We start from the raw sequence: 16,969 nt of genomic DNA, 5'->3' as shown, positions 1-16,969 counted from the left end.
GAAAAAAAATAGAGAAGGCCAAATTAGAAGATTGAGAGTGATATTCAGGAAAATGTATTTCAGTTGATGTGCAGCAACATAATTGTTTACTGTCAATTGATAATATGCACACTTCATTCTAGATTGAAGGATTTTTTTCTGAATGTTTTTATTGCAGTGACCACAACAACTTCCACTACAACAGTGACAACAACACCAGGTATACATAATAATGAATTGGAGTGTTCGTTTCATTAGAAGTACTTATCATTTGAACTGAATAGTCAGTGACATTTGTTTTTAACTTTGAGATATAGGAGCAAATTCAATTTTGTACTAAGTCTAGGTGTCCTTACTTTTGAATTTATCTCTATTTAATGCCAGTTTGTATGTGTACTCTTACAATATTAGCCCTATCTCAACGAATCGCGCGATATTTTTGCCGCACGAATTTTTTTGTCCACGCCGCTCACTTACTTTTTACTTTCAAGTCTTGCGCAACTTATGAGACCAATTTTGCGTCACCCGTGTATGTGGTTCCAAAATTATGCAACATTATGTAAGAGCATGTCAGACCAAAAATTGCAAATTGTGTTTTCAACCAAAATTCAAAAATGCATGATTATTTTTAGTTTTGCTGGTCTAAATGTATTTATTTCATGCTTTTTATCATCACAGAAGAGTCCTCAACGAATTTCATTGAAAAAACAATTAAAAACAAAAGGTCAAAAAACAGAAATATATAAGAAATTGCAAAACAAAATATAATACATAAGAAAATTATTTGATATCCCAATTTTTTTTGCGTACACTTGCTAAGAACACCACAAAGAGTTTCTATACCAAAAAAAGTACATTTGGAGCTTTATTTAAGGAGTTAGAGGAAAAAGTATGATTTTGCATACTTGTTACGCATAAATTAGCATAATCACTTAATAGCAATTCGCATGAAATAAATCCCTATAGAATCTTTTAGATTATGTCCCAGGCAACCTGCTTGCCAATTTTCGGCACGATCGCGCGGTCGACGACCGAGAGCCCCCCCCCCCCGCACCAAATGAACTCCCAAAATATCCCGGCCTAGATAGGGTTAAGCCTGGCAAACAGATTTCGGAGCATGGAAATAGGTGCAGTGAGATCAGATTCTGTTAAGGTTTTCCTATTTAGTCATACTAAATAAACAAAATAAATGTCTTGCATATTCTTGTAACTGGTATATCTATAACCTTTTTGAAAGATGACTTTTCTTGTTTTTTTCACCTGCTGTTATTCTAGGTGTTTGTGAGGAGGACTTGGATATGTTGAATGTTACCATCACCCTTACTGCTGAGGGGAGTGATCAGAGTTCCGATGAAACAATCACACTGGTGTCTGGAGTCAATAAATTCAATATTGAGCTCTCTATCCCAGGATACATGACGATAGTGAATGCGCTGAGTCTATTTGAGGTTGGAGGACAAAACACCCCTCTAGAGAGGGTTCGCATCTCAAATATTAGGTCTAGTCCAAGCGGCGGTGATACTATTGAATATGATGTTAGCTCCACTCCTCCTGGCATGTTTAGAGTTCTTGATACATTTGAAAATGCACCTGTTGAATCTTTTGACATTGAAGTACTGGATGAGACTAGCAGGCCCTTAACTATTGAAGTCCAAGTCAGAGGATGTATTGAACAAGGTAAACAGTTTGCACTCAGCATGATAATATATCTTATATTTCAAAATAAAAATAGGCAGTCATTGCTTATCCTGTCCAAGATAAATTGGTGAAATTGGTTTTGATTCTGCAGTTACCATGATTTATGTTTTATGTTTCGAATCATGATTCTGGCTTTTATTGCATAAACATAGCATATAGATTGTTCCATCTTTTATGTGTATGTAGTCTATAATGGAAGTTTCTGTGTGCATTAACAAAATATTAGGCCTGGTGAACAGATTTTGGAACACAAGAATTGCTGCAATGACATCAGATTATGTTCAAGTTTTTTTCAGTTAGTTTTACTTAATGAACAAATGGCAGGAGCACCATTCCAAGATCAGAAGAAGTAGCACAGAGAATTAAATTCAATTACATGTATGGGAGTTATTTGGGCATGTAATTTTCTTCTTTTCTTGTCTGGGCCCTCACATTGTTGAGGTCTTGGACCGACTAATTTTGGAAACATTTAAAGATCACTATCACTCAACCAAAATACTTAGGTAATAAAAGTCAGTTTTACCATGTCATCCTCATTTTGGAAATGTATTATGGTAATTATTTAAAAAGTAATAGAACAAGTGAAAGGGATAAGATGTTGAGAATGAGGCTGCAATGCCATTGACATACAGAGATCAAGGATGACACTAAACTATCAGAATCAACTTGTCAAAGGTTTTAGCAAATGTAAGAAGGACTGAAGTATAATTGAAAGAGCATTTTGTAATTTGCAGACAATTAATAAAATGGTTATTTTCTATAGTTATTTGAGTAATTTTAGATACCTTAGAGGTTTTGTAGCTCAGTGTTTAAGTCTCCTGACTTTGACCCACAAGGTTCTGTGTTCAAATTTCACCTCAGCACTCGCATCTTTTGGCTAGGCGTTTATTTTCATTTGCCACTCTCCACCCAGGTGTAGTAAATGGTTACCCAGTAGGAATGAATTTCTTGATAGCTCGATGCGGCCGATCAGGGTACGTGCTAAAGCCGGGGCAATAGCATGCAGCACTTGGAAACATTTAGCGATACATGCAACATTTAGGTATCGCTAATTGCAGCACTTGGAAACATTTAGCGATACATAAATGTTGCATATTATTATGTTTTTTTTCTCAATTTTGCACCAGACTACTAACACAAATAGATTAGGAACATAAGACTGTCTAGGTTGAAGAAATCACTTTAAAATGCCCTTAAGTTTGCTCTGAAGTCTATTCATATTTTGATATTTTGTATAATTATATTATTGCTATTATTACTACTATGTACAGTTCCACCAACTACAACGGCAGCGCCAGAAACAACCACACAATCAACAACAACTGGTAAGTTGAATCAATTAGGTAGTACTTTTTAAAAGTCTATGCGGCCTTTTTTGCATTTGAATCGGCGGCTTTCATTGACCAATATTTTCACATTTCATCATAGACAGAACAATAGAGGATGCAGGAAAGCCAAAGTGAAAATAGCTTTTTCTGTAAGCGCTGTTATTTTTCGCGGGATTAAGTTTTCGCGCTGCGTGGTTTCAAAACATATTAGCAAATCACAAAGTCACCCCTTATTCCTCCCCATGTGTGGCTGGTTTTGATTAACATTTCAGGCAATAAAATTGTATTTTCAGCTCATATTCCAGCTTAAAATTAGCGCAATTCAACATTATTTTGAAACAATCATGAGCTTTTGTTACATTTAGCGCACCTTTTCTTTGCTGGGCGGACAACGAGTAAGGAAAATTGGAGGCATGCTGGCCTGGTATGGATGGCTGAGCTCCGGGTAGAGACGGGCGGGTGGGGCTACGGCGATTCAAATTGCATTAGATCATTCGACGCACCTGGGCGCTCTAAAAGACGTCTTTTTGAAAACTAAGGCGAGATATGCAAACATCGGATGTGTGAAACAGACCTAAACACTCACCAATCAAACAACAAAGGAACTTATACATGTACATGTATTTCAGTTAACATCATAATTCAAATACTGCTCTGCAACTATTAAGAAAATAATCACACTGGAAATATTCTCGCTATGTATATAATTTTGGAGCACTACAAAGTGCTGGCTTGCATGCCTTTTTAAATGTTGCCTTCTATAGTTCAAATTATGCAGTCTCTTTGCCAAAAGTGTATATCCAGCAGGAAACCAGTTTGTTTTCTGTCAATTAATAACATGCAAACATTTTTTATTGATTGAATGGAGATGAGAGGGCATTATTTAATTTTTTCGGAATGTTTTAAATTGTGTTTTTCTATGGCAAGAACTATACACATATTGTGCTGCACTCAACCCAGGTGAGGTGAATGGGTACCTAGTAGGTAGACGCTCGTCAAGTGCTTGAGTGCCTAGGTAGCTTAAGCCAGGGTAATTGTACCAGCAGGACCTGATGGGAGAACATTTTTTTGTTATAAAGTGGATCCCCTGGGAATATATGCTGTTATTACTATTATCATTATCAACACTCATTCCTTTGAGTTTCTAATTTGTTTATTTGAGAAAATGTTTTTTTCGTCACTATCAGAAAAAAGAAGTCACTTTGAAATATGTACAAATTTAAACAGAAATTTATTTTGATAACTCATATAATTGTATTAATGTTATCATTACTACTCTGTCCAGTTCCACCAACAACAACGGCAGCTCCAGAAACAACTACACCATCAACGACATCTGGTAAGTTGAATCAATTAGGTACCTTTTCCAGTCTAAGCTGTATTTTTTTAATTGGAATCAGGGGCTTTCATTTACCAATATACTCACACTTTCATCATACATGTAGACAGAACAATGGAGGATGCAGGAAAGCCACAGTGAAAATGGCTTTATTCTGTAAACGCTGTTATTTTTGCGGGATTCAGTTTTTGCGCTGGGTGGCTTCAAAACATATTCGCAGGTTTTAGAATAACCACAACCTCCTGAGTTGAAGTCTGAATGTGTTCTTTCTCTGCAAGGTCACAATCCTTTGTGGTGATTGATCTAGTTCTATTCATAAGAGTGGGGATAACACCCAACTTTCGGAGAGGGTGGTGAGACTTGAAATTGAGGTAGCTTTCCTATAGACGAAGAGTTTGGTAATACCATCCGCAGAGCTGCCAAGTAGTACGAAATCAATTTAAAATACGGCAGTACGCCTTTTCATGATAAAATACGGGAAAAAAACAAATTAGAGAAGAAAAGGTATTTTTCACCTCATTAAGCATCCGGGAGCTTTCGGGTGGAGATGAAAAAATGGCAGCCGTTTGTTGCTGCCATCTACGTTCAATGAGTTGGGCTTTCATCAAGGCTTTCCAAATAGAATTTTTGATATCCTGGCGAATCAATGCAGGCAACAAGTTCCGAGCGCATGCACGTAGATTACAAGCGCAAAGCAACGGCTCAAATCGCGATATATAGCGACTGGTAAATACGTCTGTAAGGATGATGACGTCATCCAAGATTGCAACTTACGTTGACCAACAAAAGGATCGAAGATGACGATGTTTCGATCTTATTTGAAAGGAATTACCGGTAACTGCGGTCTAAGGTACGATATTTCTGAATTTCATACACTTTTCCGTAAATATGGATGCAATTTTTTTTAACTCTTCATGCGTTCACCTGTAAACCCCCTGTGTGTTGCATTATTTTAGCAGTGATCCCCTCTACGCAGTATAATACACTCTGTTATTTAGAGTGCCATAACTTTTTATCTGAACATTTTGAAAGAAAATGTTGTGTAGCAAACTTGTAGAGTGTTTCCTGGGCTCTCTTATCGTATATAAATTTATTGGATAAATTATGGAAAAATGTATAGTAAATTACATTTTCTAAATGCTTTCTCCTAATACTTCCAACAAAATTTACCCCCCCCCCCTTTCTTTGGTTCTTGTGTTAGTGGCATGATTTTTATTTTTCCACTTGGACTGTTCATTACATAAGCTTTGTATTGATACCAAAATCATGATAATCTGATAAAATAGCCCATATATAGTGGAAAATAAAAGAGAGTAAATTTGTACCTGGTCAAGGTACTCCATTGAAAGGGTCTCGTTCACATTCGTGCCATGAGTCACAGACTCCTAACAATAAACCTGGCCATGGTATTGTTTGTGAAGAGGGTTTTATTGATTTTCTCCTCTCCTTTTTCAATGAACTTCCTGGCTGTGATCAGGATGTATTGATTTTTTTTTTGGGGGGGTTACTGCTGATCTCTATACTATAGTATAAGCTATACATTGTAGCTAGGCACGCTCCGTGGCATGCAATTGTTCGAAAAACAATGGGACAGGGGACGTTTATGGGAAATGTGTGGTTGTGCAAAAATGCGAACGAAACACTCCTACGGATGTGTAATAATGCAAACGTAACACATGAAGAGTTAATATGGTGACATTTTGTGTACAAAAAAAGAGCGGAAAATCAGGTTTCCACCAAATGTTAGATCTAACGTTACTGCTAATTAAGTACGTACGGGCCCCCAAGCTCTTCAGTCTATTGGTGAGTGAGCCAACGCAGTTCAGCGAAGCAACCAAAGTACAGAGACTGAAGCTTTTGGTCTCGTGTGGGGCGCAAATGTTAGAAGTGATCGAACTTTGCCATTATGCATGCACATCTATCTCAGATGGTAAAAATACAGATTTTTTTGTCAAAATACTGATATGGGGGATAAGAATACTGAAAATGCAAAATACAACTTGGCAGCTCTGCATCCGGTACTGGATTTTTCCTATTTGACTTCATGAGTGAATTTGATGCTGCCAGTGTTGTCTTCTTGGTTGAGGTATATATATATTGAAAAAAATAATTGTGGACCTCACCCTTTTGTAAGCAAACTGAAATGAATCCATTCTGTTTGAATGAAAAGTGATTTTTCTATGCCATGTATGATCCCGTTCTTGCACTTTCCAGACAATTTGAGGCATTGAGTGATATTAGTTGAGGAACAAACTGGAAGTCGAGGAAAGGTGTGAATAAGTCAGGGAATGCATTGTAAATCAAGAGATTGAGTTGGTAACTCGTACCAAATTTTTGGGAAAATAATGCTATTTAAAAATCTTGCAGTTCGTGCTGCTTCATCAGTTTCCAACCAATTCTCATGATATTTGGCTCACACATTGGTCCTGAGGTAAAGAGATTTGCAAGACATATTCCATGTGTTGGAAAATTGTGTTGCCATGGTAATGGTGAAGTGCGGGGGGGGGTATCAATCACCTTTTGTGGTAGTTTAGTTTTTCAGAACTGCTTGAGTACACCCGAAAATTCCTTGAAGGCCTTACTTAAAATTACTAAATCAAGAAAGTTCAGCTATTTTTTATCAATGTGACTAATTCTTTCTAAACTTTGGGATGCGCCTTTTCAAGCTGAAGGAAATTCCAAACTTCATTTTAGATCTTCTTCTTGGGTCACTACACAATTCCTGTCCATTTTAAATGACCATTTGAATAGCCATTTTGATAATTCATTCAGGTTGCATTATACCTTTTTTTTCTATATTGGATTTTCCTTTTATTATTTGTAGACATTCAAAATTTTGAGGTTATTGATTACTTCAACGCTTGATTAAAGACTCCTTTTAGTAGGAAATATTTAGATGTGTTCAGACATTCTGATGTTTAATAATGGATTCTATTACAATAAATTTGTCATTTTCATAGACCCTATTTGTTTACCAGCAGATTCACTCATGTCTCAAAACTGTATGTACATCTAAATACAGGCAAGGAAACTTTTTTAGTTTTAGCATTCACTTTTTTTTAAGCTAAATAATGGGCTTTATGCTTTTTTTCAGGAACTACGACACCATATGTTTGCTATGATGAAATCACCTCTACAACTTATCAAGTATGTACCATTTTTAAACATTTTTACAATTTAACTATTTATTCAGTCTACACATGAACTTGTAAAATATCATTTCCCTTTTTAAGGCCTCTGCAACTCTAACATGATACTCAAAGGGATAATTCATTTAGCAGCTCTATACCAGAAGCTATATTGGGATGATAAGTAAATTGAGACATTGAGTGTTGAAATGGTAGTGTTACGATACAGCAACAAATAACACTGGAAATTTAGTTTTAAATTTGATTTCCTTTTTTATTACAGGAAATAGATCATACACTAAACATAAGAAAAATAAATAATGATCTTACATCTCTTGAAGAGCTAGCTGTGCAATCAAAAGTTATGATAGTCCTTTATTAATATCCAGATAAAATCCAAGTTGGCTGGCGAGGATTCCTTAAATTAAAGTCTACAATGTTGGCGATGATGAAAATGATGTTTACGCACGATGAATAACAAGAGTCACTGTAACAGGCTTGGCTGACAGCCGTGCTCCTCTTGTTAGAAGAAGTGATCAAATTAAATGAAACCTGCGTGAGATGACATGAAGTGAATAATGTGTTTCCAAGTCAAGGTAAAAGGTCATGTGAGGTCAGTGAGCTGTTATGAAATATATTTTCTACATTTTTTTCTTCAGATGAATGTTACAAGTTACAGGAAATCCTTGAGTGTGATTAGCTGAGAGCAAAGAACTCAGGGGAAATCACTGGTAAATCTCTTGTGGAAATGCTACCGGGGCCTGTAACACAAAGCTTAGCAATGATCGTAGAACATTTTTCTACGATCCATTACATTGACTACACTGTACAATCGACAGTGAAAATCAAGCATACAATTAATCACTAACCTTTGTGTTACGGGACCCAGGTCTTGAATCCATTTTCATGTTTCCTTGACTTTCCATTTGTTTTCAGGTTGGACAGATTGTGCTGAGACCATGTGAAACGTGTAGCTGTGTGCAGGACATGGGACTTATGTGCTCCCGAACCAGTTGCAACCTCCAGTCAAGTGATTGCCAAGAGGTATTTTCAATTTTTAATAAAAAATTCTGCCTGCAATCTTATTAAATGCACCATCTAACAATTGATTTTAACATGCTTCTACATGGTTCCTCATTTATTTGTGGTTGTACAACGCCTACTTAGCTTGTTGTCGCAAGCCAATGGGAGACTGAATGTCAAACATTTGTACCTTTGCATGCACACACAATGTACCATCCAAAATGTGCCGTTGCATGGCTTTAGGGAGTTGACGTCACAAAATGATTTAATTCATAACGCTCCGTAAAAATTGAGGTGCAAGATGTACACGTATAATTGCCTGCTGGCTAAATGTGAAATGCTGTCCAAGGTCTTGTGTGCTTGTTGGATTTTGCTTTTCACTTTCAATATTTGTGCTGTCTTTCATAGATTACTGCAGGGAAAAACTGGTGATTTTTTTTCATATATTCGCTAAATTCCGAGGTGTTGTACAACACAAATAGCGAATATTCTTATTCATGCAATGGTGCGATAATTGTGATAATGATAGGAATAATGATAATACAAGCGATGAAAATATTGTGCTTTTGTATCTGGCTCTCGAAAATGATCATCATTTACATGTAATGCACAAAATCAGTTTAAGGAGAATTCAAAATCATTCTCTTGATACAGATATGTCAAAAATTGAAACAGATGGAATATGGAATACAGTGTGCCCCATAGTGTCTGTCATAGTCTTTTCCAGTGTTTCCCATAGTGTGTGCCCTTTAGTGGTCATATTCTGTGCCTCATAGTGTGTTAGAGTGTGACCTATAATGTCTGAAATAGTGTTTGCAACAGTGTGCCCCATAGTGTCTGCCACAGTGTGTCCTGTAGTGTTTGTCACATGGTTTCCCACAGTGTGTGCTACAGTGTGTCCCGTAGTGTCTGTTGTTCCCCATAGCACGTGCCATGGTTTTCCCTATTTTGTCTGCCACAGTGTGCCCCCATCTTGTTTCACAGAGTGCCCCACAGTGTGTGTCATGGTATTCCCCATAGTGTCTGCTACAGTGTGTTCCGTAGGGTCTGTTGGGGGTGTTCTCCATAGCATGTGCGACGGTTTCTCCATTGTGTCTTCCACAGTGTACCCCATAGTGTCTACCATGCACTATAGGGCACACTGTAGCAGACACTACTGGGCACACTATGGCAGACACTATGGGGCATACTATTGCAGACACTATTGGCACACTGTAGCAGACACTATTGGCACACTGTTGCAAACAATGGGAAAAACTATGGCAGACACTTTGGGGCATACTATAGCAAACAAGATGGGAAACACTCACTTTGGGGCACACTGTTGCATATACTAAGGGAAACACTATGGCAGACACTATGGGGAACACTGTAGCAGACACTGGTTGATACACTGTCAGACATTATGGGACACATGGTGGCAGACACTATGGAAAACACTGTCAGACACTGTGGGCACACTGCAGCAGGCACTATGGGAAACGCAATGGCAGATCTGCCATAGTGTTTCCCATAATGTCTGCTACATGTACAGTGTTCCCATAGTGTCTGTCATAGTGTCCCCATAGCATGTCAAAGTGTGCCCCATAGTGTTTATGATAGTGTCTGCTACAGTGTGTCCTGTAGTGCATATTCAGGTGTTCCTCACAGTGTGTGCTACAGTATTTCTTATGGTGTGTGCTACAGTGTCCCCCATAGTGTCTGTCGGGGTGTTCCCCATAGCATGTGCCATAGTTTCCCCATTGTGTCTGCCACAGTGTTCACAGTGTGTAACACATTGTGAAATCACCTTCACACTGTGTAAGTAGAGCATGTCAACATTACACATCAAATTTCCACATGCACTGTAGTATTTGAACACATTGTCATTGTCAATGTGTTCAGAGTGTGGAAATATCTTGATACTTTTAGGTTCGAGGAAGTATATTGAAGTATTGGAGAAGGTTTAGATAGTATGAATCTTGAACACAATAGCTGTGAATATTTGAGTAATATTGAGGAGCTTACATTTGGACATAAAGCACATGCTATCCAAACTAAAAAAATAAAAAGATCTGTCATTTAACCCTATCTAGGATGGGGTATTTTTGGAGTTCTTATGGCCGGGGGGCATGAGATCTTGGCCGTCGACCGCACGATCATGCCGAAAATTGGCTCGCGGGTTGCCTGGGACATGATCTATTAAATTATATAGTAATTCATTTCATGCGAATCGCTATTAAATGACTATGCTAATTTGTGCATAATTAGTATGCGAAATCATACTTTTTCCTCTAACTCCCTAAATAAAGCTCCATATGTACTAATTCTTGGGATAGAAACACTTTTTGGTGTTCTTAGCAAGTGTACGTAAAAAGTGTACGTAAAAAAAATTGGGATATCAAACCAAATCGTAACTGGGTGACGCAAAATTGGTCTCAAAAGTTGCGCAAGACTTGAAAGTAAAAAGTCAGCGAACGGCGCGGTCAAAAAATTTCGCACGGCGAAAATATCGCACGATTCCCCGGCCTAGATAGGGTTAATGGTGCATCATTATTAAGTAAACACGCATTTTTCTGTACTAATATAAATTGTTTCATAATTTTGTCTCATTTGTTTGAAGGGCCAAATAGTTGCTGAAACTGCAGACGACTGTTGTGAATGCCGTGAAATGACTACTACGATGACAACAACACCTGGTATGAATTTATTTTTAATTCTATCCTTTCTCTGTTCTGCAAATTCTACACTGGAGGTGTGGGCATATTGTGGAGTGCCAGCTCGACCCTAATTTCACCCAAATTTCATGTTTGAGAGCACCTTTGATCCTCTCACTTTTAGCCTTCACTAAACGATTCTCTTTCAGTGTTACATCTAACCTGGTGGCCTGCCCAATTTAACAAATAACAAGACAGTCAGACACTTTCCCCTTAACCCTTTGAACCCTGAATTATTTGGGACAGTCATGACCCTCTTCTTCTTGAATTATTTGCAGATATCCAGTTTATCGGCAATATGAAGAAAAACATGACATTTTAGATAAATGATCTCCTGTTCTCATGATATGAGCCCAGCCACACCAGCGGCACCTTTCTCGGCTGGTAGGCGGTCTTGCCCAGCCTCAAAATCACTGCCTGCTGGAAGTAAGATTCACCAATAGCTTATGTAAAGTCTGTATATGACTCACTGTGTATTGTCGCTAAAGCCTCCTTGGTAGGGTAGTGTATTTTGGCCTTTTTTATGCTGAAACCGTTCAAATGAACACCATTTATCCATGAAATTATAAACTGAAGTTATCGACTGAATATCTCCAAGACAACGTAATTTTTAAAAGGTCACCTGACATCCAAATCCCTTGTTTTCGTGTCACATGACAGGTGTTCCGGCTTTTGCATGTAGGGTTCAAAGGGTTAATGAACAGAAGTAGCTAGAAAGTGAATATCATTGGGAGTTGAGTTGAAAATGTATTCATAAGCAACTGAGCGGAAAATTAAGTTTTTTTTATAATTCTTTCCTTAACACAACAGTGTAATATTCTTAATGTGATGGGTGTCTTTTATGTATATACCAAACTTGGTTGAATTAGGAATTAGGGAAATAATCATTATTCCTAATCTTCAAAGCCCGCCACTTTCTCTCTCTGTAGGCAGCAAAATAATGTCTTATGGGTTAAGCAGATTATCCACATAACCTATTTCCCGATCCTCACTATTCTTTAAGTCAGAAAATACTTGTAATGAATACTGGGGCCATGGAACAAATTTGAAAGTTTGGGAGGAGATCATGCATGAAATTCTTAAGTTATTTATTGTACATTTTTTGACACATTTTATTTATTCAAACAAACATACACTTGGGTGGTCATTATGTTAGATTCTGTAAAAAGTCATTTTGTGATCGTTACCAGAACTGGAATTTATAATAAAAAAAATGAAAATATGCCTGCTAAGAAGCCATACTTGTATAATGCTTGGTTCTTGAGAACGTAAAAAGTACATTACTAGAATATAATGCAAGTATTCATATATTTTTTTAATGCCAAAATTTGAAAATAAGAATATGGAAGATATTGGGTAGGATTCCAGATATAAGCAGCATGAAATCAAATTTTATTTTTATTTATGTATTTATGTATCTTTGTGTATTTTAAAGAGGTGTAAAATAAATGAATCTGAATCTGAAATATTTGTAAAGGTTCCAAGTGATTAACCCATTGACTTCTGAAATCTGTTAGTCCCATACTCTTTGTATAGAGATCACCAGGGTCCAGTAACTAATGGGTTAAAAGGAGGTCGATGAATTAAAAAAAGGTTAATGTAAGGGTATTTTTGTGATTTCAGCTTGCATGGCCCCTAGGATTTACAGAACTAATTGTGACTGCCAGCGAACTTGTGAAGACATTGTAACACCATGCGCAACGCCACCACCTAATGCGACGTGTGAGTATGGCTGTTTCTGTGAAGAAGGAATGGTGGCAGCCTCGGAGAATAACACCGATTGTGTCCTGGAAGAGGAATGCTTTCCTGTATGTGAATACAACAATCAAACATACCAGGTGCGTTTCTTTTGTCAGTTGTTTCAAATCCGGCTTTGACGGTGCGGAGCGAGGGTGGATACACCTAACACTCGCAGCAGTCACCCGTACCCCTCCTCCTCTCTGTCAATTGATTCTCTTATATCCCCTCCAACTTGAAAGCCTTTCTGTTCCCCACTACAACATTATCACAAGAATAACTCAATTGTAGCATTACTACATGTAGGACAGTACTTGAACTGAATGATGATCCTAAGCACTGTTTGAAGACATTGAAATTTGTGAGATATTTCCTATTTTTGAGAAATCGTTATGAGCGCCCAGCTGAGGCGGATACCAGCGCTTTAGAAGAACCCATCATCTTCATCACATGTATTTGAACTGCCTATCTTAAACCACCCATCCTTTCCTTATACATGTACCTTCCATCGCTTCTTAAGGCCACCGCACACCTTATGACTGTTCACGATCCGATTTTGGAACAAATCACATTTTGCTCATTTTCTGAAAATGTGAATGGAACATATCATTTTATTTGAGGCTAAAATTAATTGAAAGAATACTAATAACAATTTATAAGATTGCAAGCCTTTGTTTTGGAGTGAAGGCCAAATAAGTTTCAAATCGCAGCCAATCTTACAACTGCTATGACGTCATTACGACTATATATCAAATTTGCTTTTATTCTAAGAAGGATGATAGCAAAGTCACCAATTTGAATATGGGTATTCGTACAATGATTTAGAACATTACACAGTAAGATATTCCAAGTCTCAATATTAGCATCAAATTCTACGTTTTATTCTAAAATTGAGTCGCAGACCAATTGTAAGGTGTGCGGTCGCCTTTAGCTTATGCCAATATGAACATGGCCATTGCCTTGGAATACCTGCCCCCTATTTCTTATGAGCCTAACATCTGCATCTAATTCTCTGCCCCCATCCAATCAATCAACTTCAGACCACACATTGCTCTCCTCATTACCCTGTCTCTGTTCTCAACACCCCATCCAATTTTCACTGAAGAATCATGTCTCACATTTAGCACTACCAATCTCACTTTTCCCTTTAATATACACCATTTTTTTGCCTTCATCTATAAAACTAGCACTTCTTAACCTATGGGCCGCCGCCCACTGGTGGGCCGTGGGAGAGTGGGCTGTGAGAGGCTTCAGAGGGAGAAAAAATATGGGAGAAGTTGTAGACTAGTAGTATGTTTCACAGACCTGTCCAAACATTTATGTCCGATAGGTCTACATGGGTCAAACAAAACGAAAGCACTTTTAGGTATCATGCATGTTGCAAAACATGCACATGCGTACTAAGTTATGATGGTTTCGATTCAAACTGATGTAAGCCTCATGTGCATGCATATTTCTACATGTATGTACATGTAGTTAATTGTTGTCTTTCCCATTTATGGGACATTTGCATATGCAGATTAGTTCTCAAACTGTTTAATTTGAATATCCTTCAGAGTTTTTTGTTCGAATTTCATGAAACATTTTTTTCAAAATTGACATTTTCTTAAAATTTTTGTAGATGGGCTTCAAAACAAATCTGAGAGTCAAAGTGGCCTGTTAGTAAAAAAATGTAGAGAAGTGTTGATCTAAGCTATGGCATTTGTGCAATCAATGTATGAGATGGTTGACAAGAATTGGCCTAAAAATATTACAAATAGAACAAAACATTTTACAATAAAATGATAAAGATCATGGTGATTCTATCCCTATTTACATGGAAGAAATCCTTACAAGACACATTCAAAATATTAAATCAATCTTTGCAATAAATTGGAAATTACTTAAGATAAGTCTACTGGAAATGAAGAAGACTTAACAAATTATGTATTATGAAACCAGGGAGTGAAGAAAGTCAGATATTTTGTAAGGGCTAGCTAGAATTTGATGACAGGTATAATGATATACTGTGAAGCGCTTGAATCAGAAATAAATACTACCCAATACTACATTGTTACATAGTATATCTCTCATATGAGCACAGAATATCATTGCGATTATTTAATACCTTTTGTATTTTTTTCAACAGTATGGAGAGAAATATCAGGATATTGATGATCCATGTCTTGAATATACCTGCTTAGGTGACTCGTTAGCAACAAGCAGGTTTGAGTGCAACTTGCCATGTGAGGTAAGAACTTTTACTTTATTTGTTTCAGATTTTGATTTACTCTCTTAACCCTAAATAGACTGGGCTATTTTGACGCCTAAGAAGACTGGGGGGCTGATTCAGCCCCCCTTATTATCTCGGCCATCAATCACGCGATCGCAACGAAAATTGGGACGCGTCTTTTACATAGCATTATCTACAAAAATTTTGATATCAAATTCTTCGAAAAATGTCATTTCTCTTTAGTTTTATGCTAATTTATGCGTAAAATCATAAGTTTGCTCAAATTAATAAGATAATGCCCCTAAAATGCTAATTTTTGTTTCACATACTCATGATAGGCATCTGATCAAATTTATTTTTCATAAATTTCAACATCACATTTATTTTCTAATGTATTCTATTGTTTTCTAAATTTCTTAAGTATTTCTTTGTTTTTTCGACTTTTTGTTTTTTTATGTTTTTTCAATGGAAATCATCAGGGACTTTATTTTGACCATAAAAAAGATAAAATTAATTGATTTTAAGCAGTAAAAGGAAAAATAATGATACATTTATGAATTTTGGCTAAAAACACTATTTGCATTGGATTTGTACACAAATTTCACGTTTTTGAATAATTTTCGGTCTGCATGCACTTACAAAATGCTGTGTAATTTCAGATCCGCGTCCCGGGGGTCACAAATTTGGTCTCAAAAGTTCCGCAAGACTTGAAAGTGAAAAGTCAGCGAGTGAAGCGGTCAAAAAAATTCGCGCGGCGGATTTGCGATAAATGTCGAGGGGGTCTTCTTAGGGTTAACTGTTTGAACCCTGAATTATTTTGGGCTGTCATGACCCACACCCTGCATTATTTGAATATATCAACTATATTTACAAAAATCTCATAATTAAAACCCCAGCAGCATCTTCCCGCCGCTGTTACCCGGCCCGGCTGAAGGTGTTTACCTTCTTGTATACCTAGTCTTCTGACAAATATCTCATGTATAGTGTCTGTGTTTTCCAGAAATTCACTGCTTAGAGGGAAGTAAGATTTATCAATAGCTTCCCCATAGTCAGCAGCTGACTTGCTGTGTAGTATGCCATATGGTACCACACATAATGCACGGGCCTCTACAGTAGAGTAGTGTATTTTTGCCATTTTTATGCTAAAACTTCGGAAATCAAAACCACTCTAGACTGAAATTATCAACTGATTACCCCTATAAGCTCAACACACTAGCAGGATGACATCATTTTTTGAAGATCACCTGACATTTAGAAACCATGTTTTGTCAAGTCAGATGGCTTCGGGCTGATATTTCAGCCTTTCCAGTTTTTGTAAGTTTATTGTGTGGCCTGTTTTCCGGCCTTTTGGGTTCAAAGGGTCAATATCTTTCTTTCTGACTGTATTCACTTTGATCACTTTAGAGGTGTACAATCCTGTAGATGGTGAAAGAAAGAAAATCTCTAATTCTTATCTTAGAGTGACAGAAATAAGAGGTATTAAAAGTTTTCATGGACAGGAATAGCTTATTTGTTGGAAAATGGATATTGCAAGATTGAAGTGTAGGATACTCCGGTGTATTCATTCAATTTTGAATCTTTCTTTGTGCTATAGTAAAACCACATCGTAAGCTTTTAAAGGGGAAGTTCACCCTGAAGAAGACTTTGTTGTAAAAATAGCAGAAAAAATAGTAAAAAATATTGGTGAAGGTTTGAGGAAAATCTGTTAAAGAGTAAGAAAGTTATTAGAGTTCAAAGTTTTGGATTTGTGACGTCATAAACGAGCAGCTGCCCCATGTGTTATGTAATATAAAACAGATGAATTTCAAATTTTATATGGTTCCTGATGA

The 16,969-nt window shown here is 37.0% G+C and overlaps 1 protein-coding gene across 1 annotated transcript in view; it reads left to right on the top strand.

Annotated features, from left to right (window-relative positions):
• LOC121426608 (mucin-19-like) overlaps window positions 1-16,969 on the top strand; it is a 196,170-nt gene that overhangs the window by 3,264 nt on the left and 175,937 nt on the right. The window contains exons 5-13 of the mRNA XM_041622966.1: window positions 158-199; window positions 1,255-1,656; window positions 2,949-3,002; window positions 4,291-4,344; window positions 7,439-7,491; window positions 8,409-8,516; window positions 11,098-11,173; window positions 12,815-13,029; window positions 15,057-15,158. Coding sequence (XP_041478900.1) covers window positions 158-199; window positions 1,255-1,656; window positions 2,949-3,002; window positions 4,291-4,344; window positions 7,439-7,491; window positions 8,409-8,516; window positions 11,098-11,173; window positions 12,815-13,029; window positions 15,057-15,158 — 1,106 coding nt within the window. The remainder of the gene's footprint in view (window positions 1-157; window positions 200-1,254; window positions 1,657-2,948; window positions 3,003-4,290; window positions 4,345-7,438; window positions 7,492-8,408; window positions 8,517-11,097; window positions 11,174-12,814; window positions 13,030-15,056; window positions 15,159-16,969) is intronic.

This window comes from Lytechinus variegatus, chromosome 13, assembly GCF_018143015.1.
Source record: "Lytechinus variegatus isolate NC3 chromosome 13, Lvar_3.0, whole genome shotgun sequence".
NCBI classification, from domain to species: domain Eukaryota; kingdom Metazoa; phylum Echinodermata; class Echinoidea; order Temnopleuroida; family Toxopneustidae; genus Lytechinus; species Lytechinus variegatus.
The sequence above is the reverse complement of the archived record's forward strand: the minus strand, read 5'-3'. Positions and strand labels throughout refer to the sequence as shown.